The following is a 26,669-nucleotide window of genomic DNA, read 5'->3' on the forward strand; positions in this document are numbered from 1 at the left end:
CTGAGAGAAGGAGAGGCAGAGAGAGAGAGAGAGAGAGAGAGAGAGAGAGAGGTCTTCCATCTACTGGTTTACTCCCCAGTTGGCTGCAATGGCCAGGGCTGTGCCAATCCAAAGCCAGGAGCCAGGAGCGTCTTCCGTGTCTTCCATATGGGTGCAGGGGCCCAAGGACTTGGGCCATCTTCTGCTTTCCCGGGCCATAGCAGAAAGCTGGATTGGAAGTGGAGCAGCCAGATCTTGAACCGGCGCCCATATGGGATTTCAGCACTGCAGGGGGCAGCTTTACCCGCTACACCACAGCACCGGCCCCAGATTGTGATATTTTTAAAAAATTATTTTGTTTATTTGAAAATCGGGGCTGGCGCTGTGGCGCAGCAGATTAAAGCCCTGACCTGCAGCACTGGCATCCATATGGATGCTGGTTCTAGTCCCAGCTGCTCCTCTTCTGATCCAGCTTTTTGCTATGGTCTGGAATAGCAGTAGAAGATGGCCCAAGTCCTTGGGCTCCTGGACCCATGTGGGAGACCCAGAAGAAGCTCCTGGCTCCTGGCTTAGGATTGGTGCAGATCCAACCGTTGTAGCCATCTGGGGAGTGAACCAGCTGATGGAAGACCTCTCTCTCTGTCTCTACCTCTCTCTGTAACTCTGTCTTTCAAATAAAATAAATCTAAAAAAAATAAAAAGAGAATTAGAGAGAGAGAGAGAGAGAGAGAGAGAGAGGGATCTTCCATGTTTCATTTGATGGTTCACTCCCTAAATGGCTTCAACTGCTGGGGCAGCACTGCCCCGAGGCCAAGAGCCAGGAGCTTCATTCAGGTCTCCCATGTGGGTACAGGGGCGCAAGCATTTGGACCATCTTCCACTGCTTTCCCAGGTGCATTAGTAGGGAGCTGGATCAGAAGTGGAGCAGCTGGGACTTGAACTGTCACACATGTATGGTGCCTGGGTCACAGACGGCAGCTTTACTGGCTATGCCACAATGCCGGCCCTATGGCTTGTGATTTGAGGATATTCACAACCTTCTTCTCCCTCCCCTGCTGTCTAGGGAGAGCTGGCCCTGTCTTCATTTCTCACCTGCCTTTCTCCCACCTTCCTTCTAGTCAGGTATGATTCTCAAACCAGAAAATTTGAAAAGATATAGAGGGCCGGCACTGTGGCATAGTGGGTAAAGGCACTGCCTGCAGTGCTGGTATCCTATATGGGTATCAGTTCAAGACCCAGCTGCATCACTTCCAATCCAGCTCTCTGCTATGGCCTGGGAAAGCAGTTAAAGATGGCCCAAGTCCTTGGGCCCCTGCACCCATATGGAAGACACGGAAGAAGCTCCTGGCTCCTGGCTTCGGATTGGCACAGCCCTGGCCGTTGCGGCCAACTGGGGAATAAACCAGTAGATGGAAGACCTCTCTCTCTCTCTCTCTCTCTCTCTCTCTCTCCCTGCCTCTCCTTCTCTCTCTGTGTAACTCTGACTTTCAAATAAATAAATAAATCTTTAAAAAAAATAGAATGGAAAGTGGTAGAAGACTCCAAACACTGGCTCAAGTGAACTTCATATATTTGTGCAGTAATGTAGCCAAATTCTCTTAAAAAAAAAAAAGGAAGCTATTGGAAAGTAATTCAAGAAGTTTGTTCAAAAATGAAATGAAAAGATGGGTATATTTTGGTGCAAAAAATTTTGAAACTCATGCATAGTTTTTAAAAATAATATATATTTTCTGTGAACTTTTTGAAGTTTTCTGGCACTGTGCTGAGAAAAATCCAGCTCCTTTCCTATTTTCCATCTGTCCGATATTCTTTGCCCTCAGAGCAATGATGCTTCCTGCTCCTCATGTGATCCCCCACCTCGTTTCTCTTTGCAACTACTGATGTGACAAGTCTTATTCCCCCTTCTCGTTTTTTGTATGAAAGTTTGCATATTATACATGGGGTTGCATCTTGATTTTTTTCCCTCCATTTATCTATCTTTTGAAAGTCTTCCTATCAACTCTTAGCTTATTTATTTTTTACTTTTTTTTTTTTAAAGAGATTTTATGTGTTTATTTGAGAAGTAGAGTTACAGAGAGAGGAAGAGACAGAGAGAAAGGTCTTCCAGCCACTGGTTCACTCCCCAAAAGGCAGTATGGAGCTGGGTAGATCCAAAGCCAGGAGCCAAGAGCTTCTTTCAGGTCTCCCATACAGGTGCAGGGGCCCAAGCACTTGGGCCATATTCTATTGCTTTCCTAGACCATAAACAGAGAGCTGGATCAGAAGAGGAGCAGCTGGGACATGAACCGGTGCCTGTGTGGGATTCTGGCACCATAGGTGGGGGCTTAGCATACTATGCCACAGCTTGGGCCCCTATTTTTTTTTCCTTCCTTCCTTCCTTCCTTCCTTCCTTCCTTCCTTCCTTCTTCTCTCTCTCTCTCTCTTTCTTTCACAGCTGTATAGCTGCATAGATGTACTGTAATTTGCATATTGAAAACTATTCATGGACAATGGTGCTGTCTCAACTGTTTGGTTATCACTAACAGTGTGCTTAATGCATAACCTTCGCTGTTTTATACACATAGGTATTATTTGCAAAAGAAATCCCCAAGAGTGGGATGACTGGGTCAAGGGCTGTGTACACTGAAAATACTGACAGTGGTCATCAGCTTGCTCCACCCCTGCATAGTGTTGGTGCCAACTCATGGTCATCTCAGCCTTGCCTATAGTGTGCTGGCAAATTTTTGTGTGAGAAATAACATCTTAAGGCTTAACATCTTAAACCTGCATTTCTACTCATGAGAGAGACTAAGCATGGGTATATGTTTAAGGGCCATTGCTATTTCCTTATGAGTCTGCTCATCCTCTATCCATTTTTCTTTGTGAGGTTGGTCTTTATTGATAGCTAGGAACTCCTGAAGTACTAGGGCAGAGGATCCCTTTGTTCTAAACAGTTTTTCTCAGGTTGTCATCTCTCTTTTGACTTTTGTGATAGAATTTTATGGCATGCAGAAATTCTGGATTTTCTTTTTTATGATGTCAAATTTTCTCTTCTGTTTTTTGTGTTTTGGTGCATAGGCTCTCCTAGGGGCCACTCTGTGGTGCAGCGGGTTAACACCCTGGTCTGAAGCGCTGGCATCCCATATAGGCACTGGTTTGGGACCTGGCTGCTCCACTTCCGATCCAGCTCTCTGCTATGGCTTGGGAAAGCAGTGGAAGATGGCCCAAATCCTTGGGCCCCTGCACCCATGTGGGAGACCCGGAGTAAGTTCCTGGCTCCTGGCTTTGGATCAGCGCAGCTCCGGCTGTTGCAGCTAATTGGGGAGTGAGCCATCAGATGGAAGACCTCTCTCTCTGCCTCTTCTCTCTCTGTATAACTCTGACTTTCAAATAAATAAATAAATCTTTAAAAAAAGCCTTTTCCTCCTTCTGTGCTTTGAAAAAGAAATCTGTGATTTGTCCCTGGGGCCCATGTGATGGAGCCTCATGGACCATGGTGCAGCCTGGCTCCAGGTTGGCTGTGTGAAGGCAACAGGGGAGCGGTGGCTTCCACAGTGGGCCTCAGGCAGGCCCCAGCACAAAGAGAGTCACTTATCTGCTTCCCTCTTCTGGCCACGTCCCTGTGGCCTCACTGCTGTCAACGCTGTGGCACTGGCCATGTCTAGCAAACCCTTGTCTTGGTGCAGCGTGAACACACACTGCTGGCAGGAAGAGCTCCAAGTGCCCCTCTCCTATAGCATTTATATTCTGAGAAATCAAACTCCCTGCTCAGAAATCCTCTGCTTAGGAACAAATTCAGATTCATTGCTTAGAAACAGAGGGACAAGAGGGAATGAGCTTTCCTGGCTGTTATTTATAACCTCCTTTTTGCCTTTTAAAGGGACTGAGTCCTAGAAACATGAAGAGTTTTCCCCTTGAGCACAGGGATTTTTTTGGGGGAATGCAAATGCAGAGGAAGAGGCTGGGTGGAGCAGGTGCTTCCTGGTGCTGGTTAGTAAAGAGGAAAGGCATCTGAGGATACTCAGAGGGGATGGGGGGCCCCAGGGAGGACACAGTGGAGAGTAAGGCCTGTTGGAGGGTTATAGGGGCAAAGCCAAGTCTAGAGAGGCAGTGAGGGGGAAGACAGGTCTTGGAAAACAAGCTTGGGGCTTTAACTTATGCAATGTAACCTCACCTCTGTCTTTCTTCCTCCTCTTCCCTCTTTTCCTCCTTCTATCCTTCTTTTAATTTTTAAAAATTTTTTCAAAAGGCATAGTTAGAGAGAAGGGAGAGAGGTCTTCCATCTGCTGGTTTGCTCTACACATGGCCACCACAGGTAGGGCTGGACCAGACCAAAGCCAGGAGCCAGGGGCTTCTACTGGGTCTCCCACGTGGGTGGTAGGGACCTAAGTACTTGGGTCATTTTGTGCTGCTTTCTCAGGCACACTAGCAGGGAGCTGGATTTGAAGTGGAGCAGCCACCACAGGAACTGGCGCCTGTATGGGATGCTGGTGTTGCAGGAGGTGGCTTACCCAGCTGTGGTCCCTTGCCTTTCTTCTGAAATCTTCCCTAAACTCTACAGCATTCACTACTGTTTGTGTGCATGTGTGCACACATCTATGTGTAATCGAATTCATCTTAGGACAAGTAAAAATATGCAAGGAGCTTCCTTCTGGGGCTTGGCTGGCAGGGCTCAGCTCAGTATCCAAGTGCTGACCTGGAGACAGCGTGAGGGGACAGCTGGCATTTGTTTTATTAAAAAGACAGTGATGACAGTGGTGAATTCAGGATGCCAGTACGAGGAGGTGGGTGGCAATGACAAAATAAGCATTTACTAGGTTTCTGCCATTCAATTGGAAGTAGCAAAGAGGTTCTGATTGTTCAAGGTAGGTCTTGGCTGTGGCTGTTCAGAGGTTGTATTTCCACACCACATATTGCTGCAGTGTGGATTCATTCAACAAACGGTAGTTGAATGTTTGTAATGTGTCATGTGCTGTCAAACTCTTTGAGTGTAACCCAAATATAGCAGGGGTCTTATGTGGCCCAGTCTCTGTCGGAGTTCATGAACCATAGCTCAGACACAAAGCAATGAGAGTCTTGGTGCACATGAAAAAAAATCAACAGTGCATCAAGTTAAGCCACTGCCTATGACACTGGCATTCCATATGAGCATCGGTTTGAGTCCCAACTGCTCCGCTTCTGATCCAGCTCCTCACTAATACACCTAGAAAGCAGCAGAAGATGGCCCAAGTGCTTGGGTCCTTCCCATATGGGAGACCTGGATGGAGTTCCATACTTCTGGCTTCAGCCTGGCTCAGCCCCAACCATTGGAGCCATTTGGGGAGTGAACGAGTTGATGGACAATCTCTCTCTCTTTGTCAATCTGTCTTTCAAATGAATAATCTTTAAAAACAAATAAAAAGCTATTTCTTAAGAAAAATGTGTATAGTTCATCTCCTAGATTCTTCACGTGTTCTCACTCATCTCTGGGTCTCCAACCCAGGGTTCCTCGACCACTGTCAGCTGATGTACAGTTTAGTTCCCTCCCTTCTCCAACTCCCCTGTCCTGTCCTTTTTTACGTCCTGAGTGGGGAATTGCAGTCAATTCCAAGGCAGATTGGGGTTCTCTGCTTTCTCCCTGTCTGTTCCCAGTCCTGGCTCTGTCTCACAAAAGCATGGGAGCTGGCAGAGGCAGGAGAAGGGGAGATGGGCAAGGGACAGGGACACTCACGTTGATAACTTGCTCCTGTTCCATCAGGATCCATCTTCACTGAGGCTGATATTTATGCCCTGGCTATTTGCAAAGAAAAAAAAGTCTTTTCTTTCCCTCAGTCATCCCTTCCTAGCCTCTTTTCACTCCCACCTGTGTGGCTTTTTTTGGAAGTAAGTGGTAACAGTTTTCTTTTGGAAAAAATAATAACAGCTGGTCCATTATAATCCGCAAAGTGCCTTCAAGTACCTGGGCTCATCAAATCCTCTCCATGGACCTGAATGTGGACTTCATGCTTATTCAATTCTCTCAATGGCCCTCCCTGTCTCCCTTTCTCTCCTCTCCCTTCCTGACTCCCCCACACTACTCCCTCCCTCCTTGGCAGAACTTGGGAGCGTCCACTGCGTCCTGTCTCCACGGAGATCATCGTCCGCTGGTTTAAGGAGGAGCAGCTGCCTCGCCGCGCTGGCTTCGAGAGAAACACCAAATGCATCGCCCCCTGGTTTCATGGTAGGACCACTTTCCAGGCCCTGGGCTGGTGATGGCCATGCCTCTGCCTGTCTCTGGGGGTGGGGGAGGGTCTGAAGGGATGCGATAATCAGAGGTAGAGACTTTAGACACCACACTCTGTCCTGGAGCAGGAGCTGGGTGACAGGAAGCCCCAGGGATGAGGAGTGAGAACTTGCTCCTTGTTCTGGAAAGGGATGAGAGGCATCCTGCCCACTGTTTCCGCCACACGCCTCCTTGGCTGCCGTGGGCCCCCGTCTTTGTTCATTTTCTGTTACTATAACAAAACACCTTAGACCAGGACATTTATAAGAAACAGAAGTTTGTTTAGTTCATGGTTCTGGAGGCTGAGAATTCCAAGAGCATGGCATGTGTCTCTGTCCTGTACCTGGTAAGGGCCTCTCGCTGCATCCTAACATGGCAGAGGGTAGCACGTGGTGAGACAGAGCAAGCTACTAGTGTGGGTCTCCCTTCTTCTTCCTGGAAAGCCATGAATGCCACCCCGGAGGGTCTTCCCTCATGACCTCATCTCATAGTAATTACTTCCCAGGCCTACAACTCCAAGCTCATGACTTGGGAGATTAAGCTTCTCACCCATAAAAGTCATAGCAGCCCCTCCAAGGCATCAAGGCCTCATCTCTGTGCTCACAGGACAATCAGTTCTCACTGGGCCAGAAGCTCCTGGTGGGCTGGACCCATGTTTTGGTGTCTGACCCTGCATCCCCAGATCCTGGCTGCACCCTGGCCCACTGCAGCTCCGAGTAAGTGCTTGTTGATTGAATGAAGAGATCAGAGGCATCTAAAGAGAACATCAGAGCTGACAGCCTCCTTGGAAGTCTTCATTTCACAGATGATAGAACTGCAGCTCAACGAGAGGAGGAGGTTTATAAGGTCACCAAGGAACTTAACAAAGTCAAGTTCAAGAATCTCTCAAAGCCCAGACCCCAGTCAAGTGATAATGAACACGCAAACTTCCAAACAGGGAAATGGGACTGTGACTTCAGCAGAGACTTGAGGCAGGGATATAGGAGTGGCTGCTGGCCACCCAGTCCCCCTGGGTAGTTAGCTATTGCTGTAGAACGACACACCCCAAAATGCATTCCACTAAAGCAAATAAGCAGTTGGTGTTTTTTCATGAGTTTTAAAATCAGCTGGGCAATTCTTCTAGTCAGGGTCAGGCTCAGATGATCTTGGCTGAGCTTGGTCATGTGTGTCTGGGCAGTTGGAGGTCAGTTGAGGACTGGCTGATCCAGGATGGTCTCTGCTGAGACATTTTCCTTCTGCTACATGTCCTGCAGCGGCCGGACCCAGACTGTCTGGTTTCTCTGGATAAACTCCATCCTGGCTTTGCTCTCTGAGCCTTTTCCCTTCACCAGCAGTGAGCTCAGGTTTGTCTGGGACCCTGTGGCTGCAACAGTTCTCTCCTGGCAGAGTTAGCACCATCTGACCCTTACCTGCCTCTGTTTCCCTCTTGCCAGACTCCTGGGAGCTTGCTCAGCCTCCGTCTTCATCTGTGTTTCCCCTAGTGGTGTGCACTGCCAACCTCCTGCCTGGCCAGCTTCCAGTGTTCTCAGTTCCATCCAGATAATAGATGAGTGCACTAGAGACTTGGACCCTAAGAATCAATACACAGCTGGAAGAGAGAATCCTTCCTGGGCAAGCTCTGGGCATGGCCCTGACTCTAGGAAAGGCTGCTGGAGTCTTAGAATAGATCACACAGGGTGAGCAAGGCCATCTGTACCTTCATCCCCACCTCCAGGAGCCCCACAAGCCTGGGAATGTGGAGTGCAGGCAACTGCCCTCTGTCCAGATGATACAACTGAGAGGCAGCACCACAAGGACCCCTCAGGGTCACAGAGGTGATGACACCACCCAGTCCAAGCTGCAGGAGTGTCCACATGGGCCTGTCCCCTGTGTACTCTGTCCTTCACACATCATCTCAACCTTTTGATATAAACCAGATCCTACCACTCCCCTCTTCCCTTCACACTTGAAATGGACTCCATGGTCCATGCTGGGCCCCACAAGGCCCCAGGCGATGGATTAGCTTCCCATTCCAGCCTCGTGCCAGAATTCTCTCCTGCCCAGCTTGCTCACAAAGCCTGACCTTTTTTCTGTTCCCTAAATGAGCCACCCTTTTCCATCTCATATACCTTGCAATTATTGTTGCTATCTTCCCCCAGCTCTCTGCATGGCTGACACGTTCTCATTTTTCATCTCAAATATCCCCTCTCCAGAGAGATCTTTCCTCAACCCCTTCCCTAAATCGGTCTTCCCCAATTTCTCTCCACTCACCCCATTGATTTCCTGAAGAGTACCCACCCAGTGGATACTTGTTTTATTTGCTTATCGTCTGCTCTCCTACCTGAATGAGGGCTGTGAGGCTAAGGTCTGTTTCACTTGGTGCTAGCCGCAGTAAGTGTCCGTGGGAGGAAAGGATGAAGGTAGGGATGAGGTGTCAAAGTTGGATCAGATCCCAAGCTTTCTGATTCCAGCAAACAACCTTGATTCTCTGCACTAGGCCTTGGTAGGTGTGTGAGTCTCATGACCTGGAAGTAATCAGAAAATCCAGACCCACATGTGAGAAGGTTCAGCGGGCTTCATGCAGTGGCTACGTCCTCAGTGGCGCTAAGGTCATATGTTTTAGGCATTTCTGTGTTCAGCTGTCACCTGTGCTTCCTACCTGGCCTGGAGTCAGGTGCAGAAACACATCCAAGACGAACTCACCACCTTTCCCTGTTGCTGCTACTGTTGAGCCCACCAGCTCAGTCCACAGCATCCCATTGTGTTAGTCAGCAAAGACTTTGTTACACCTCAATAACAAGTGCTTGCAAGGTCTCAGTGACTTCTACCAATGGAGGTTTTGTTTCTTTTTTTTTTTTAAATATTTACTTATTTATTTATTTATTTGAGAGGCAGAGAGAGAGAGAGAAAGAGAGGGAGAGAGAGAGATGGAGAAACAGAGCTTCCACCTGCTGGATCTTTCTCCAAATTCCAGTAATGGCTGAGACTGGGCCAGACCAAAGTTTGGAGCTGGGAACTCAACCCAGGTCTCTCACATGGTGGTAGATACCTAGCTCCTTAAGCCATCACCCACTGCCTCCCAGATGCACATTAGCAAGAGGGTAGAATTGGGAATAGAAACAAGACTCCCAGGCACCTTGTTATGGGATGTGGGCATCCAATGGATCATCTTTTTTTTTTTTTTGAGATTTATTTATTTATTTGAAAAAGCAGAATTATAGAGAGGGAGGGAGGGAGAGGGAGAGAGAGGGGGTGGGGGAGGGGGAGAGAGAGAGAGAGAGAATCTTCCAGCTACTGGTTCACTCCCTAAATGTCTACAACGGCAGGAGCTAGGTCAGAGCTGCGCCAGTCTGAGTCTCCCACATGGGTATAGAGACCCAAGTACTTAGGCCATCCTCCTCTACTTTCTCAGGTTCATTAGCAGGGTGCTGGATCTGAAGTAGAGCAGGCGGGACTCTAACTGACACCCAGATGGGATGTATTGTTGCAGGCAGCAGCTGTACGCCTGTCCCCAAGGTTTATTTCTTACCACATGTCACATTTCCATTGGGAACTAGTTGCAGAATTTAATCTGGGCCTCAGACAGAAGGAAGTTCCTCTATTGGAAACTTGAGGATTCATGGTCAAGGTAGGGGGAGACCTTGGTGAGCCACAGCTGGGCCTCTGAGGCCTCTGTTTGGAGCTGACACATGTCACTGTTGCTCACTTTTCATTGGCGCTGGGCGGCTGTGAATGACAGTGGACTGTATCATAACTACCATTCACTTTTAGATCACTTCCTTTTCCCAGGCACCCACAAAAGGATGGAGTGGCTGTTTGTGGCTCAGAGGGAAGACAGTCAACACTCGGGGCAGCTGTGCCTGTGTCCCTGGAGCTGATAGCAGGGATTCCTTGCCCTTCACTAGTGCCCTACAGCACGTGATAGAGCCTTCATTTAAATCACCACTTTCCTTGTCACTCATGCATTATTATGGCCATGGAAGCACAGCATAGCTTCCTGGGCACCTGCCGAGGGCAACTCCATATCCTGCGGAGGTGGGGCTCTGGCAGCTGCTCCGACCGCACCGAGGAGCTGACGGGGAGGGTGCAGCAGAGGTGTTCTCATTTATCTTTTTTTTTTTTTTTTTTGACAGGCAGAGTGGACAGTGAGAGAGAGAGACAGAGAGAAAGGTCTTCCTTTGCTGTTGGTTCACCCTCCAATGGCCACCGCGGCTGGCGCGCTGTGGCCGGCGCACCACACTGATCCGAAGGCAGGAGCCAGGTGCTTCTCCTGGTCTCCCATGGGGTGCAGGGCCCAAGCACTTGGGCCATCCTCCACTGCACTCCCTGGCCACAGCAGAGAGCTGGACTGGAAGAGGAGCAACCGGGACAGAATCCGGTGCCTGACCGGGACTAGAACCCGGTGTGCCAGCGCTGCAAGGTGGAGGATTAGCCTAGTGAGCCGTGGTGCTTTATTCTCTACCAGGATGGGAAAAAAGTTAATTTTTATATTGTCGCCAAACAAACAGAACCAAGATTTAAATCTCACAATTTATGTAACTGATTTCATGTTCTCTGACAGTGGTACCATAAAGCATGCAGGGATGCTGCTCTTACACAGAATGGAGCTATTTAGTGACCAAGTTTTTACTGAGTGGTGACAGAGTGGAAGAAAAAGGCTGCCCTATGGAGGGTGGCCAAGTTTCTTTGTTTAGAAAGAACTGTGTTGTATTCTCAGAGTGTATCCTTGCCTCAGCTTTAGTGTTTAAATGTCCTATCTCTACTCAATTGATGGTGAGAGTAAGCAGTAGTTATTTTTATATATTGCCCTTGCTTGAACAGCAAAAAATTAGCAGCCCTATGTTGGTTCCCAAGATTTTTTTTTTTTTTTTTTTTTTGTAGATTTATTCACTCCTGAAATCCCAAAGTCTAGAGCAACTGGTATGGTTCATCTTCTCTCCTATTGGAAGAATTCATAATGGGGAGGGAATAGGACACCCTCTGTACCGATTCTTAGAGAGGCAGGAAGCACACCACCCCACAGGCCACCTAGAGCAGTGTAATTGTTAAGGAGCTTTTGCTGTAGGTGGGAGGGAGCTCTGCTCTCTACTGGGTGTGGCTGGGCACCTGAGCTGGAGCAACTCTGCTCCTCTTTCCTCTCCTGCTCCTCCCAGAACCCATGGGCTAGTTCAAGCATGCTTTCCTCATGGCAATAACACAGGTCCCTGAGAGCAGCTGACAGTACATGAGGCTGCAGAAGTCTAGTCTCAGGTCCAGCCCTCTGTCGTGCCATTGGCCACAACATGCCACTGGGCTGAGGGATGGGGAAATATATTCTTTTTCTTATTAGGAAGCACAAAGCTGTATGGCAAAGGTTGTGGTGGCCTGGGGCAGTGGGTTAAGCTGTAGTTTGGGATGCCCCTGTCCCAATTAGGGAGTGCCTGGTTCAAGTCCAGGTTACTCCTCCTTCAATCCATCTTCCTGCTAATGCAACTGGGAGGCAGAACTTGAATCCCTGCCACCCATGTGGGAGACCTGGATAGCCTAGACTGGCTGTTGTGGGCATTTAGGGAATGAACCAGAAGATAGACAATTGATTCTCTCTCTCTCCCTCTCCTTCTCCCTCTCCCTCTCTCCCTCTCACTCTACCTTTCAAATAAATTAATAAGTACCTTAAAAAAAGGTGTGGAGATGGAAAGGGAAGAAGAATTTAAGCCAAATAAATGATCTATCATAATCCCAATATTAAGGTTTTCTTTCCTAGGTAAAACACTCCTAGTTAATGTAGCTGAGTTTTAGATGCGAGTTGAAAATGAATGCTGTGACTTTTACGTCCTTCCCTTTCCTCAGACACACTTGGGTGTGCTGTGGTGTGATCCAGACAGCAACATGGACAAGGGATTTAAAAATATGGGCCCATTCCAGAACCCAGCAGCTCCGTGACCTGGGACTTTTTTTTGTTTTTGGACAGGCAGAGTTAGTGAGAGAGAGAGACAAAGAGAAAGGTCTTCCTTCTGTTGGTTCACCTCCCAAATGGCTGCCACGGCCGGCTCACTGTGCCGATCTGAAGCCAGGAGCCAGGTGCTTCCTCCTGGTCTCCCACACGGGTGCAGGGCCCAAGAACTTGGGCCATCCTCCACTGCCTTCCCGGGCCACAGCAGAGAGCTGGACCGGAAGAGGAGCAACCAGAACAGAATCCAGTGCCCCAAATGGGACTAGAACCGGGGGTGCCAGCGCCGCAGGCGGAGGATTAGGCTAGTGAGCCATGGTGCCGGCCCTGGGGTGGGACTTTTAAGTCCCCCATCTGTGAAAGTGATATTACAGTGTCTACTTCCTAGGATGCTTGTGAGGATCAAGTCAGCAGAAGTGCTTGGATCACTGTAAGGAGCCACGTCGGTGTGGGCGCTGATGGCTCTCGGAGTCTGGGGACAACCACCAGTGACTGCACCTTCACTGGGAAACAGACTAGGGGGATTAGCTCAGAGTACAGAGTGCGAGGGGATGGGAACAGGCTTCCCTCTGGGACCATGAAGTTCTCCAGAAAGTCTCCTCTGTTAAAAAAGAGTGATGGAAAATTAATTCCTCATTGCTCCTCTGCTCATTATTATGGACCACGAGTTCTAAGAGAGACTTTGAGTTATATAAAACTGCTCCTGAGAAATGCCAGTGCTATGAGATTGGCTTTGGGAAAAGTCTATTTTTGGACTTTGACATGTATCTGAAATGATTAAGAATGTCCTCTATCTATACATTGGCTCATTCAGAGCCCATTTTTCTTCCTGAGTTTTACTTCTAGCAAAGAAGTGTAGTGCAGTCCAGTGTTTACTAACTTGGCAACAACCCATTGGCTGTCTTGCTGCTCAGTATAAAGTGGGACTATATCTAGACCATGTGGTTAGCATCATTGGTAAATCTTTCCCATGGGACTCTGCTCAGGTGCTGGGAGTGGATCTCAGGGGTGGCTTCACCTGGACTTGGGGAGCAGCTGCACCTGGTGAGGTGTTGCTGGCTTGATGCCTTTTCTGACAGGCACAGAGTGCCTATGAGAGGATTCAGTCCCCACCCATGTGGACAGAGCAGTCTGCAGGGAGTCCAGCAGGTAGGGATGGCTTCTTGCCTAAAGAGGGCTTCCAAGTGGCATGAAGACCACTTCCTGTCTTCCACACTGTGACCTCAGGTTGTGTTTAGAGGGTGCCGCTGAAGGTCAGAGAGCTGCTGGTTCTGGAATGAGCCCCTATCTTCAGACTCCTTGTCCATGTTGCTGTTTGGATTATATCACAGCACATCTAAATGTGTCTGAGGGAAAGGAAGGACATAGAGGTCCCGGGGGAGTATTTGTCTTGGAAATATGCCATGGGGTGGGATGGATGGAGGAGCAGAAGTTGCACTTCTTGGTCCTGCTGCTCTGGCCTGAGAAAGGGGAGTGTTCAAGAAGGCTCAGGGCTGGGGTTCTCCAGAGGTACATTCCACCTCCATAGGAGGAAGAGATTTTGGTGGCTTCAGCTTGCTATCGGGCAGTCTGGACAGTTAGTGATGCTGAGGGCCGGGTCTGCTAACATCAACCCGGGACCTCTGGCTCTGTGCCTGCCAAGCTTCCAAAGCTTTTTCAGGTGGTTAGAGACATTGGGGAGGTTGGTCCAGTTGCGGGACTGTTCACCGAGTGGGTGCCTGGGAGTCTTGGGCTGAGGATCGCAGATGCTCCTTCCCAGGAGCTCACCCTGTCATCAGGGGAGGCAGCCTGCAATGAGGTGGATAAGGATTGTGCCCTGCAAGGCCGTAGCTGAGTGAGAATTGAGTTTAGATTTGGCCCCTCTAACTGTGCAGGCTGGGAGGTCACCTCCTTGCTGGGCCACACAGAGCAGGAAGAGGTTGGGCTGGCTGACCAGGGCTGGCCGTTGGGCATCCTTCCTGCATGGTGCTGCTGTTTAGTCCCACGTGTTCCTCTGGCAGTGTTGCTGTGCACCATCTCATGGTGCTATTAATTGCTGCTGGAGTTGGTCATGGTCAGGTCTTTGCAGATGTCCACACTGAGACCCAGAGAGCTTTAAAAACTAATCCACATTTGCACAGCAGTAAGCACAGGAGCTGAGACAAGACACAGAGGTTCTGGCTCTTAGTTTTACCTTCTCCATTCTAGCTACCTCCTTGAATATACTGCAGTCTAGACATGGATATTAGGACCAAAGCTGTCTTCTCTGGATTTATAATCACTTATTGGATTCTTAGTACATTGTTTTAGGTGCAGTCTACGTCTCACCTTTCCTCACTGTGTGACTTTGCAAAGTAGAGCTGTCACTGGTATCCGACCTGACTTGGAGGAAGAGTCTGGGAATGTCCTGTTTGCTCCTGGGATTTATTTCCGGAGTTAGAATTTCTGGGGTCAAGATGGAGAGAGTGAAACAGTCCAGACCTCTGTCATTGGCTTCCAAGATCAGTAGGAGGAGAGAAATAATTATGGTGAAGCTTTGGAGTCTGGTAGAGGTGGCAACCAGGATGGGGTACTGGGAACTTTAGGAATGTGGACCCAGGTGCTGAAATCCATGTCAACCAAAGGGTTGCTGAAGAAATCAGGGTTGGAGAAAATAATGATACCCACTCCATAGTGGTGTTACAAGGATTAGATGCTTTAATATTTATAAAGTGTTTGGAAAATGCCTGGCATGAAAACATAAGTGGAATACATACACACAGTGGCCCTTGGAGACACCACACCACAGCATGTATGATGGTGGCTTCATAATCTTAAGTCACTGCTGTCATTCAGAAATAAAAAGATGACACTGCATATACAGCAGGGAGGTGACCTTTATTTAGCTTTCCAGAAATTACAAGTCTAAAGTTTCTTTCATTATGACCATGACACCCATTTTGTAATTTTTTAAAAAGACATTATGTGTAACACACAGGACACTTGGAAGGCTGGTTAGCATGTCATAAGCCATCATGTCAAGTCAGATTGCTAATTTCCCTCTCCTGAGTACAATTTGGGAAGGAAATTTCCCACCAACTCTGATCTCAAATGCAAAACTTTCTAAAGGAGAAAAAAGTAGGTCAGTTGACCCACTTTCCTGTTAAGTTTTTGTTTAAACTGTTCTAACTGAGAAATAATGGAATATTTTTCATTCTTTTTTTTTTCTTAAGGATTTACTAGCTAGGTAGCTTCAAAAAAAAGATCTACAGAGAGAGACGGGCTTATGTTTGCTTCAGGAGAGCATAGATTGTGATGGTTTTTCCAACAATTTTTTTAATTTGAAAAGTAGAGTTATTGACAGTGAGAGAGAGAGAGAGACAGAGAAAGGTCTTCCTTCTGTTGGTTCACTCCCCCAGTGGCTGCCATGGCCGGCGCTGCGCTGATCTGAAGCCAGGAGCCAGGAGCCTCCTGACTCCCATGTGGGTTCAGGGGCTCAAGCACCTGGGCCATCCTCCTCTGCCCTCCCGGACCACAGCAGAGAACTGGACTGAAAGAGGAGCAACCGGGACTAGAACCTGGCGCCCATATGGGATGCCAGTGCTGCAAGCAGAGGATTAACCAAGTGAGCCACGGTGCTGGCTCAGTTTTCCCAACATTTTTACTTCTTCCAGCTATCTAGAGTTCTGATGCCTGCTCTGCTTCCAAGCCCTGTTCCCTGTATGGGCCTGTGTCTATCTGGAGGTGCAAAAAGTTACCTCTTGGATTGGTGCCATACTAGGCAGGGGATGTCTGACCTCGTACCTGTCCTTAGATGAGCACTGGCCAGTATCCATGAAGTTTAGTGGTTGGCCTCACCTGTGGGGCCACACTGACTTTTTGTGTTTTAACCAATAACTTATTGGACATTTACTTTGTTGCTGGCATTAGGTCAAGTAAACACTGAATATCACTATTTCATTCATTCCTCACACAACTCTCTGGAGTAGGTAGTAATACCAGCGTGTATGTACACAGTGCTCACAGAATGCTGGGCAGTCTGCTGGGTACTTCCCATATGTTCACTTGTTTAATCTTTACACCCTCACCTTGTGCTACATGCTAGCATTGGTCTCTTTCCACAGAAAAGGCAGCTGAGGCACAGAGAAGTGGAGTCATTTGTCCGGGTTACACTGTTAGGAGGTGAGGGAGGTGACGGTGTCAGGATTCTTGCTCATGTCAGTGATGCAGCCTTGCTGACATCTCCCAGGGGAGGAAATAGAGCTTCTGGAGGTTAAGTAACAGTCCTGGGTGTCGGTCCATTTCCTGTCCAGAACATCTCCTTGAGGATGGAAAGGTGGCTATCCCCAGCCATCTCCAGTCTGAGAGGCCAGCTGTTTCAGCTGCTGTACCCTGTTCCTGGCTGGGGAGAGTGTCTTCTCCTGAGGCAGAAGAGAATTCTTAAAGGATACCATGTGAGTCTCCATACAGTCTGCAAAGTCCTTATGTACTCGTAGAGTAAGATGCGATCGTCAATGTTTGAAATTGTTGAGTTACCTAGATAGGGTTCCTAGGGGGCTGGCCCCTCTCCATCCCTCATTTGTTGCCATCAATGTTCTTTCCATTCTCAAGCAATGCATCGGCTTGAGATTGCATGCATGCATTCTTCTAGGTTCAAATCCATCAGGAGAGAGCACATGTTTTGCTCCCAATAGCCCCAGTATTAGTCCCCATTGCTTGCCTTACTGATTTTGATTTTGATACATGTCCACATGCCATTCCCGGTCTATGAGCTATCTGATTGGCTAGTCTGGAGTCACGTGGCCATGTTTGGAGTGCATGTATTAGTCAGCTTTTGTGTCATGGCAACAAAATACCTGAGGCAACTAACTGCATAAAGGGAAAAGGTGTTAATTTAGCTCACAGTTTTGTAGGTTCAAGTCTAAGGCAGCGCCTTTGGTTTGGTCTCTGCTGGGATGGTAGATAGCAGTGGTGGACAGGTGCATAGGAAGGATCATAGGACAAACCAGGAAGCAGAGAGAGAAATTGGGCCCAAGCTCAAGCTTTTATAACAACTCTCAAGGAATCTACCTTCCCAGGGTGCATCCCCAGTGACCTAAGGATCTCAGACTAGGCCTCCTCCCAAACACCATAAGTGGATTAAATTTCTACCTTCTCTTAACCTACAACTTGGGGGTTTAAAGTCCTGTATGGGTTCAGGAGCCAAATCGCATTCACATGATAGCAGTAGGGGTAGGTGGACTTCACCCTATGGCACAGATGGGCAGCATGTGACTTCCTAAAGGAAGGTCACGGTTCCCTCCCTCACCAGAAGACGGGTGAATGGCACGGTGCAGGAAAGACCAAGCTATGTCCACCATAGACTGAAAAGTAACCTGGTCTTTGCTGTAGTGAGGCTGCCAGTGTAATCAGCAAGAGTGACATTAAACTAATAACCATACCATAAATGTATACACCCGGTGGAGTAAGTGCTACCCGGGACCCATGTATAGCCAGTTTCAGGGGTCATTTGCTGGTTGGTCCAACCCCTGTTAGGAATGACGTTAGTGATTAGAACCTGGCACATCTGCTTGAAGCAGACCACTGTGGACGTGGGTGTTATCTCTCATGCATAAATATATCTAGAGCCAATAAGTTCACTCTGCGAAACCCTTGTCTCAGCAGTTAGCCGTGGTTAAGTTTCATTTGCAGTTATAAAAAATGAAGGCATTTGAACTCATTCATCATCATCTCTGTGGCTTTAGAATGCTTTGAGAAACTGTCGAGAATGAAGAGCTTCCAGCCTCTTTAATGATATCGTCTGGAAAGTATGGCAATAAGAAAGGGAAGTCACAAAAATGAATGAGAGATAGCTAAGCAGTAATGGAGGAGTTGTCAGCTGGTGAGGCGTAGCTGCAGTGAAAGCTTTGAGAAATATGCACAGCAGATAAATTGATACCCATAAAAAGTAAAACATCGTGGCTGGCCTGCCTTGGTTTCTTTCTGTTCAGGGTGAAATGCTAAGGGAGAAATAAAAAAGAGCTCATTTGGTTACTCAGGTTCAATTCCGAGCTAATGATTTCAGGGAACGGAATGGAGGTGGAGGAGGGGCTGGGCTTGGAGGTCCAGGTCTGTTTGGAGGATTTGCTAACAAGAGGATTTATGGGTCCATTAGAGCACAGTGTCCTTTGAGAGCATAAAGTGCCTTCCCTTTCCTAGGTCTGCTGCCGATTAGCGTCGTTGGAGTAAGTATTTTGATGGTGAACCTGAAGTTGTTGGCATTGTTTGAGAGCACCCGTGTGGAATCCAGGGAGATGATTAGGGAGGTGTTAGAAAGAACTCCCCAGGATTTGTGCTTATGGTGCAGAAACACTGGAGGTGGGTGTTGCTGACCCCACTGTACCAGGTGCTGGCTGCAAGTGCCTGTCTGTAGCAGTAGTGGTGCTGGTACTGGGACAGTGAAAGCACACTTGGATTTGCTGGCTAGGCCAGCTTACACCTTTTCTTCTGAATCCCCTTCATTCTCTACAGGGGGAGGGGCTCCTGCCCTAATGAGCCTCTGTCCACCACCTTGGCCCTGTCCTTTCTGCAGAGGCCTAAGAGTGCTACAGCTACTTGTGTGACCTTGGGTGCCTGGTCCTGGAGGCACCGTGTGCACCTACAGGTAGGCTCAGGTGCATTCTTCCTTAGTCCTTCTTGAGGGCCTTGATCTGTATGCTTGGCTTCTGGCACAGTTTCCTGATGATACCTCTGTCTGCTTCTGCCTTTGATTCCTAGACTAATTGGCTTGGGCTGAGTCTGTGCTCAGGACCCACTATGGTCGCAGCAGGAAAAAAAAAAAAAAAGAAAGAAAGACATAAAGAAAGAAATTCTGTCATTTGCAACAAAATGGATGCAACTGGAAACCATTGTACTTAGAGAAATAAGCCTGTCACAAAAGGATAAATACCATATAGTCTCTCTGATCTGTAGTAACTAATACAGTACTTAAAATGTAATTTATAGGAGCAAAACTGACAGTTTTACTGCTGTGTAGTATTCCATAGTGTATATATACCATAATTTCTTTAGCCAGTCTTTAGTTCATGGGCATCTGGGTTGATTACATATCTTAGCTATTGTAAATTGAGCTGAAATGTACCTGGGGGAACAGATAATTCTTTGATATTTCATGTCCTTTGGATAAATGCCCAGGAGTGGAATAACTGGCTCATATAGTGGGTCTACATTAGGCTTTCTGAGATATCTCCATACTGTCTTCCACAGTGGCTGTACCAGTTTACATTTCCACCAACAGTGGATTAAGGTACCCTTCTCCCCACATCCTAGATAGCATTTGTTGTTTGTTGATTTCTGTATGTGAATCATTCTAATGGGGGCAAAGTAAAACCTCAATGTGGTTTTGATTTGCATTTCTCTGATGATTAGTGATCCTGAGCATTTTTTCATGTGTCTATTGGCCATTTGAATTTCCTCTCTTGAGAAATGTCTGTTCAGTTCCTTTGCCCATTTCTTTCTTTTTTCTTTTTTATTTTTTTGACAGGCAGAGTGGACAGTGAGAGAGAGAGAGAGAGAGACAGAGAGGAAGGTCTTCCTTTGCCGTTGGTTCACCCTCCAATGGCCGCCGCGGCCGGCGTGCTGCAGCCAGTGCACCGCGCTGATCCAAAGGCAGGAGCCAGGTGCTTCTCCTGGTCTCCCATGGGGTGCAGGGCCCAAGCACTTGGGCCATCCTCCACTGCACTCCCTGGCCATAGCAGAGAGCTGGCCTGGAAGAAGAGCAACCAGGACAGAATCCGGCACCCCGACCGGGACTAGAACCCGGTGTGCCGGTGCCACTAGGCGGAGGATTAGCCTGTTGAGCCACAGCGCCGGCTGCCCATTTCTTAATTGGATTGTTTGTTGTCATTGAATTTCTGGGGTTCTTTATAGATTTTGGAAGTTAGTCCTTTGTCAGAGACCCAACTACTTGAGGCAACACCTGGTGCTTTTCAGGATGTACATTTGCAGGAAGCTAGAATGGGAAAATGAGCCAGGACTTGAACCCAGGCACTCTGAATATGGGATACAGGTGTTCCAAATAGTGTCTTACCTACTACACCAATAAGCAGCCAGTCTGGAAAGTTCAAGGTCTTCTGTTTCCAGGGATCTCGAGGTATCACCCACAGGGAACTTGTTTTCCTTAACTGGTTTCCTGAACTTTCCTAATGGAACAAGGGCCAGGAAAGTGTTTCAAGTCCACAGAGCTTCCCTGTTGGTTGTGTTTGTGTAGTGTCCACAGGTAGGGCAAGAACTTGTTTCCTGGGATTTCCAGGCTCCATTCCCTCCCTCGTGTGGGTCTGGATCTTCTCTTTCTTTCTTCTCTTTACCCTGGTCTTTCTCAGTTTTGATTCCACTTCCAGTGGTTGAAACTGGCCTTGGAGGGTCTTGACATGGGCCCCTTCCATTCATCTAGGAGAAGGGAAGGCAAAGCCTTTTCTGATCTCAGCTGTTTGGTCTCTGGCCTCCCAGCCAGTTGACTACTCTTGGAGCCTTCCAACACCCTGGCTGTTTATTTCTTCTTCCTCCTGTGCAGACACTGGAATCATGAAAGTCTTTTTTTTTTTTTTTAAATATTTATAGATTTATTTATTTATTTGAAAGTCAAAATTACAGAGAGAAGGAGAGACAGACAGAGATCATCCATATGCTGGTTGTCTTCCCAAACGGCCACAACAGCCAGGGCTGGGCCAGGCTGAAGCCAGGAGCCAGGAGCCAGGAGCTTCTTACAGGTCTCCAACGTGGGTGCAGGGTCCCAAGCACTTGGGTCATCTTTCACTGCTTTCCTAGGCCATCAGCAGGGAGCTGGATTGGAAGTGGATCAGGCGACACTTGAACCGGCACTCACACGGTATGCCAGTGTTGCAGGTGGCAAGTTAACCCAGTACACCACAATATTTTGTGTTAATGGTTTGTTCTCATCATTATTTGTATTTGATTTTTGTTTCACTCTGTCTGGGATTCTATAGTAAAATATCCAGGACAGGGTAATTTATAAAGAACAGAAACTTGGGTCCGGAGCTGTGGCAAAGCAGGAAAAGGTGTTGCCTGTAACACTGGCATCTCATGTGGTCTCCGGTTTGTGTCCTGGCTGCTCCACTTCTGACCCTTGATAGTGTCCTGGGAAAAGCAGTGGAGGATGGCCCAAGTGTTTGGGTCCTAGCTACCCGTATGGGAATCTGGATGAAGCTCCTGGCTCTTGGTTTGGACCTGGCCCAGTCCTGGCCATTGAGACCATCTGGGAAGTGGGCCAGTGGATGGAATATATCTATGTCTCTCTCTCTTTCTCTCTCTCTCTGTAACCTTGACTTTCAAATAAATAAATAAATAAATAAATCTTAAAAAAAACCCAGAAACTTATTTCATCACCATTCTGGGGGCTAAAGACCATGGCCCAAGCATGCTCGGTGTTGGGTGAGGGCTCAAGTCTCTGCTTCCAAGATGCTGCCTTGAACATTGTGTCTTCGCATGGTGGAAAAGTAGAAGAGAATGATCCACTTCCACAAGCCCTTTTATAAGAGCCCTAATTTCATCCATCAAAGCTTCACCTTCATGATTTCATCACCTCCTAAAGTCTCCAGTTGTTAATGCTACCAGACGGGTAAATAAGTTTTCATGTAGGAATTTGGGAGGATGCAATCTGACTGTAGTAGGGTTCATGGGGATATTTATCACCTAGTTTTATTGTAAATATAGTCCATGGCCTTTTGTTTTGCCCTGTTTTTATTTGGGGATTTGAAGAGAATGAAAAATGATGCTGCTGCCACTGCAGCATCTTCTCAGAATTTACTTCCTGAACCTATACATGCAGCTGCATGAATTGTGAGGTGCTTTCAATAATTCATGCTTCTTTATCTCACTGAGCACCATGCCACTAGATCGGTGCTGTGTGTACTTCGGATATTTTATTTCTAACTGCTACAGACTCCTCCAAGGGTTCATCAGCCTCATTTCACCCCCTCTGTTTTCAGAGTCTAGGACATCTTGTTTGCCTTCAACTCATTGCCACAACTACTTGAGCTCCTTGCACTGGCTCTTTGTTACCTGCATGAGGACTTTTGCTCAATACTTCTCAGGAATGGAATTGTTGGCCAGACCATGCACACTGGTTCCCTGGAGGCTTCTCCAGAAGTCTGACCCAGTCTCTGGTTCCACCAGCCACAAATGAGGGTTGCTCTACCTCCTTGCTCCAAATCCTACACTAGAACTGTCATAGAACCCCTCCAAGCCTCCTAGAAACTCGGGGAGGCAGGAAGTCAACACTTCTAGACTTCTGTCTCCAAACCTGCCACTTCTGCCTGCCTAAGTCCCATCATGCAAGCACAAGGCACCTGTTAGATTCTAGAGTAGACATGGGGGCACAGGAACTCCTCTTTTCCAGCCGCCATCTCAGTCTCCTTGGAGTGTGGGTTGCAGAGGAACGATGAAGTGTACTCCTTCAGTCCTTTTCTCCCTCTGCCCCAGCTCCAGCCCAGGAAAAGCTCCCTTTTCCCCTTTCCTGTCTGGCCACAAGTTCTCATGGGACCCATCCTATATCCCCTCTAGAGTAAGTCTAGAAGACTCTGTGAAGTATTGCTCTGAATCCAGAGGGAGTTTCTAGAATGTGAAAGCTACTTTTTATGTCTCTGCCAATCCTAGCTTGTAAGACAACTGATTTTCAAATCTGGCTACATAATAGAATTACCTAGAAGATTTTAAACAGTACTGATGCTTGGTATACCCTTCATGAATTAAGCCAGACTCTCTGGCTTAATCAGCCAGGGTCAAGAACCATGCTCAGGGTGCTGGGTCTGTGGCGTAGTGGGTAAAGCTGCTGCCCGCAGTGCCTGTATCCCATGTGGGCACAAATTCTTGTTTCAGCTGCCCCACATTGGATCCAGCTCTCTGGTAAAGGCCTGTGAAAAGCAGCAGAAGATGGCCCAAGTATTTGGGCCCCTGCCACCCATTTGGGAGACCCAGATGAAGCTCCTGGCTTCAGTCTGGCTCATCCTTGGCTGCTGTGGCCACTTGGGGGAGTCAATCAGCCAGTGGAATCTCTCTCTCTCTCTCTCTGAGTGTTTCTCCCTCTCTCTCTGTAACTCTGACTTTCAAATAAATTAAAAATCTTTAAAAAAAAAAAAAAACATGCTCAGGGACTCAAGGTACCTGGCAACATTTAAAGCTCTTTAGTGACCTTTAGTTCTGGGTGGCAACCTGCTCAGTATCCAAAGCGCATTGACACTGAGTGAGTGCCATAGTGGCTTTGTGGGAAGCTGCAGAGCACCAATACTAATATATTTCAAATATGAAATATTGAATACATACTACGTATACCCATGCATAAAGGAAGCCTGAGTAGTGGAAATAGCAGCCATCCTTGGGCCCCGTGTGCTTCTCCCTTCCACAGTCCTCTCCCTTCCCACATGGGATCCCTGGGATGAATCATCTCTGCTTCATTATTGCTTGTATATCTTGAACACTGTACTGTTGAGTTTTGTGAGCTTTTCAGCCTAATAGAAATGGAATCACTGTGTACTTATTCTTCAGGTATTTGCTTTTCTCACTCTTTATTGAAAACATTTTTTCTCACTCCATTTTGCCACCTTTATTATTTGCAGGTTATACCACCCTCAACACCCACATTTTTTTGTTAATTTAGATAATGTAACATGCACACTTAACACACACTAAACTTGACATACATCTTTGTTCTCTTCCTAAACAAACAGAAGTTTTAATCCCTAACAGACTGTTCCATGTGGCTAAGATGTTCAGTATTGTAATTCTATCTTTTCTAAACCCTCAAAGGATCCATTATTGTCATTTCATATGTAAATTTTAAAAAAGAGATCGCCCTACAGTGCCTGTATTCGGTTGTGAATACCATAATGCTGCAGACTGGGTAGGAGGTTTATTTTGGGTCATGGCTCTGGAGGTGCAAGGTCGAGGGTCTGTATCAGGTGACACCCTCTCGCTGGCAGTGTCTGAGGAGTGCAGGCATTGCATGGAGACGGGGAGTGTGCATGTGCTGGGCAGCTCCCCATTGCTCTCAGAACTGAGTCCTGCAACCTTCCCATGGTATGGAGAATCGTTTGGGGGTTTGACCCTTACTGACCCCCTACATATCTTGCCACGCTCAACTTCCACGTGAGCTTTCCCCAAAGCCACTAGGACCACATGCTAATTATTTTCACCAGCTGCCCTCCTTGTCTTGCCTCTTAAATCTAACCTTTCTGGTCTCATTATAATAACTGTCATTTTCACTCCTGGGCTGCCAAGCTGGGTGAGCTGCCTGTCCTGGGTGCTCCCACAGTACCCAAGCCCAAACTCACACGGCCTTTATTCTCACTGCTTACAGTTAGCCCACTTTATTTTTTAAAAAGATTTGTTTATCTATTTATTTGAAAGGCAGTAGGGGAGGGAGAAAGAGAGATAGAGAGAGAGGGAAAGAGAGAGAGAGAAAGGGAAGAAAAGAGAGAAAGAGAGATCTTTTATCTACTGGTTCATTCTTTAAAAGGCTGGGGCTGGTCCAAGGTGGAGCCAGGAGCCTGAAACTCCCTCAGGGTCTCCCTTGTGGGTGGCAGGGGTCCTTGTGGTTCGGCCCTCCTCTACTGCCTTCCCTGGTGCATTACCAAGGAGCTGGATTGGAGGCATAGCAGCCGGGACTCGAACTGGTGCTCTGACATGGCATGCGAGCGTTGCAAGTGGCGGCTTAACCTGCCGTGCCACAGCGTCAGCCCCTGTTTCATTTTGTTAAGAACACATTTCCTGCCAGTCTTTATTTCTGTACAGAGTCAGAGCTTCTGAAAGGCAGGAGCTGTGTCTCATTCATTGCTGATTTCTGGGGCCCAGCAAGAGACCTGGCTCCTCCATAGTGCTTCATAAATATTTACCAAAGGGAGGAAAGAACAATAGCAGAAAGGAAGGACCCAAAATGTGCTTGGTGACTACAGGAAAACTATGTTTTCCTTCTGCCAGCCCTGATCTTTAGTGAAGTCAGAAAGTGGCAATGAAAAAAAAAAAAAAAAGAAAAAAAAAGAAAGTGGCAATGGCCCTGACAGTATATTTGCTCCCCAGATGGAAGGGGTGAGGAGATCGCCCCTCCCCAGAGGGTGTAGACTGTTTAGGAGGCAGAGGTGGGGTGAATGGAGGATGATTAATTCTTGTTCCCCTACCGCTCTACCATTGCCTAAAGGCAGTCCAGGGAGAGAGAAAGGGAGAAGGTAAAGTACATGGGGTTGGGAGGCAGAACAGCTTCTTCCTGCATATTTCCTGTACCTGTTCCCTTGGGGGTTGGGTCTTCTGGGAAATGCTCTTTGCATCCTGTACTATGAGGCTGCATTAGCTGTGGTCTTGTGCCAAATTATCTTATTGATTTCTGGGTAAGTATGGAAGAGAGTGCAGAATTCATGGGCACTTATATCCGAGTCAACCCAGGTGTCTCCTGGAGTGGCATGGGTTGGGCCCCAGGGATCCAGGCTGGGGCACCTCTGGAGGAGGTCTCCCCCAGCAGCCCGTGTTGAGAAGATTGGGTTGTAGGGGACAGCAAAAGCTGGTGGGACCATCACCATTGCCACCTGCACAAGGTGGCCTCCAATGCTAACCCATGTGTGGGATTCTCAGTGAACCCAATGCAAGCAGTTACATCATATTAGGTATGTATTAGGCTCTTAGGCACTTTGATAAGAACATTCATGCATCCATTAATTCTTAAGTCACTTTATGATATAAATGTTATCAGTACTACTAAATAGATAAGGACAACAAGCTGGGCTTCAGAGAGGAGTTTTTTTTATGATTTGTTTTGTTTATTTGACAGGCAGAGTTATACACACATACACACAGATCTTCCAACTGCTGTTTTACTCCACAAATGGCTGCAGGGTCTGGACCAGGCTGAAGCCAGGAGCCTGGACCTCTATCTGGGTCTTCTATATGAGTGGCAGGGGCCCAAGTACTTGGACCATCTTTGGCTGTCTCCCCAGGCACATTAGAAGGGAGCTGTGTGGGAAGTGGAACAGCCAGGACTCTGATTGGCACTCCCATGTGGGATGCCAGTGTCAAGGCAATGGTTTACCCTGCCACAGCACAATGCTGGTCCCCGGCTTCTTTTTCTAATTCAACCACCCCAGGGTCATCTATTTCTGACTTGTACAAGGTTGGGGTGAAGACCAGCAGTCTGAGATTCCTGGGATGGAAGAGGAATGGGGCCTTCAGTGAAGGGTTAGAGTCAGCTAGGGTAAATGGGGCTAGGAATGAGGGTGAAGCTTCAGCCCAAGGAAAGCAAGCAGGAAGCCTGGACAGGGAGGTGGTCAGGGGCATGGATGTTCATTGCCATTGTTCCTGTGCCTGGCTCTGCTCTAAGTCAGCAGGGAGCTGTTCAGGGGATTTAGATGAAGGGAGCCATAATGTGGTCATTTTGCTGTTACTGATTTTGGGGTGTTATGAAGTCGGGCACTAATCAAATTTGATGAGTCTTCTGCCTTATGTAACACCTCCCTGCTTTATAAGCTCTAGCCCAGGCTGTGCATCACCTTTATGTTCTTGGAGTAGTCATGGCGGTGACATCTTCTGATCTGTCTTCCCCAGATCCCTCAGCCATGCCCTGTT

General features: G+C 47.7%; 1 protein-coding gene across 3 annotated transcripts in view; it reads left to right on the forward strand.

Moving 5' to 3' along the window:
• The window catches only part of SH2D4B (SH2 domain containing 4B), a 111,489-nt gene that overhangs the window by 75,259 nt on the left and 9,561 nt on the right, over positions 1-26,669 (forward strand). For all 3 annotated transcript variants that reach the window (XM_062214249.1, XM_062214250.1, XM_062214248.1), the window contains one exon: positions 6,033-6,157. In XM_062214249.1, the coding sequence (XP_062070233.1) occupies positions 6,033-6,157 (125 nt within the window). The remainder of the gene's footprint in view (positions 1-6,032; positions 6,158-26,669) is intronic.

This window comes from Lepus europaeus, chromosome 17, assembly GCF_033115175.1.
Source record: "Lepus europaeus isolate LE1 chromosome 17, mLepTim1.pri, whole genome shotgun sequence".
NCBI lineage: Eukaryota > Metazoa > Chordata > Mammalia > Lagomorpha > Leporidae > Lepus > Lepus europaeus.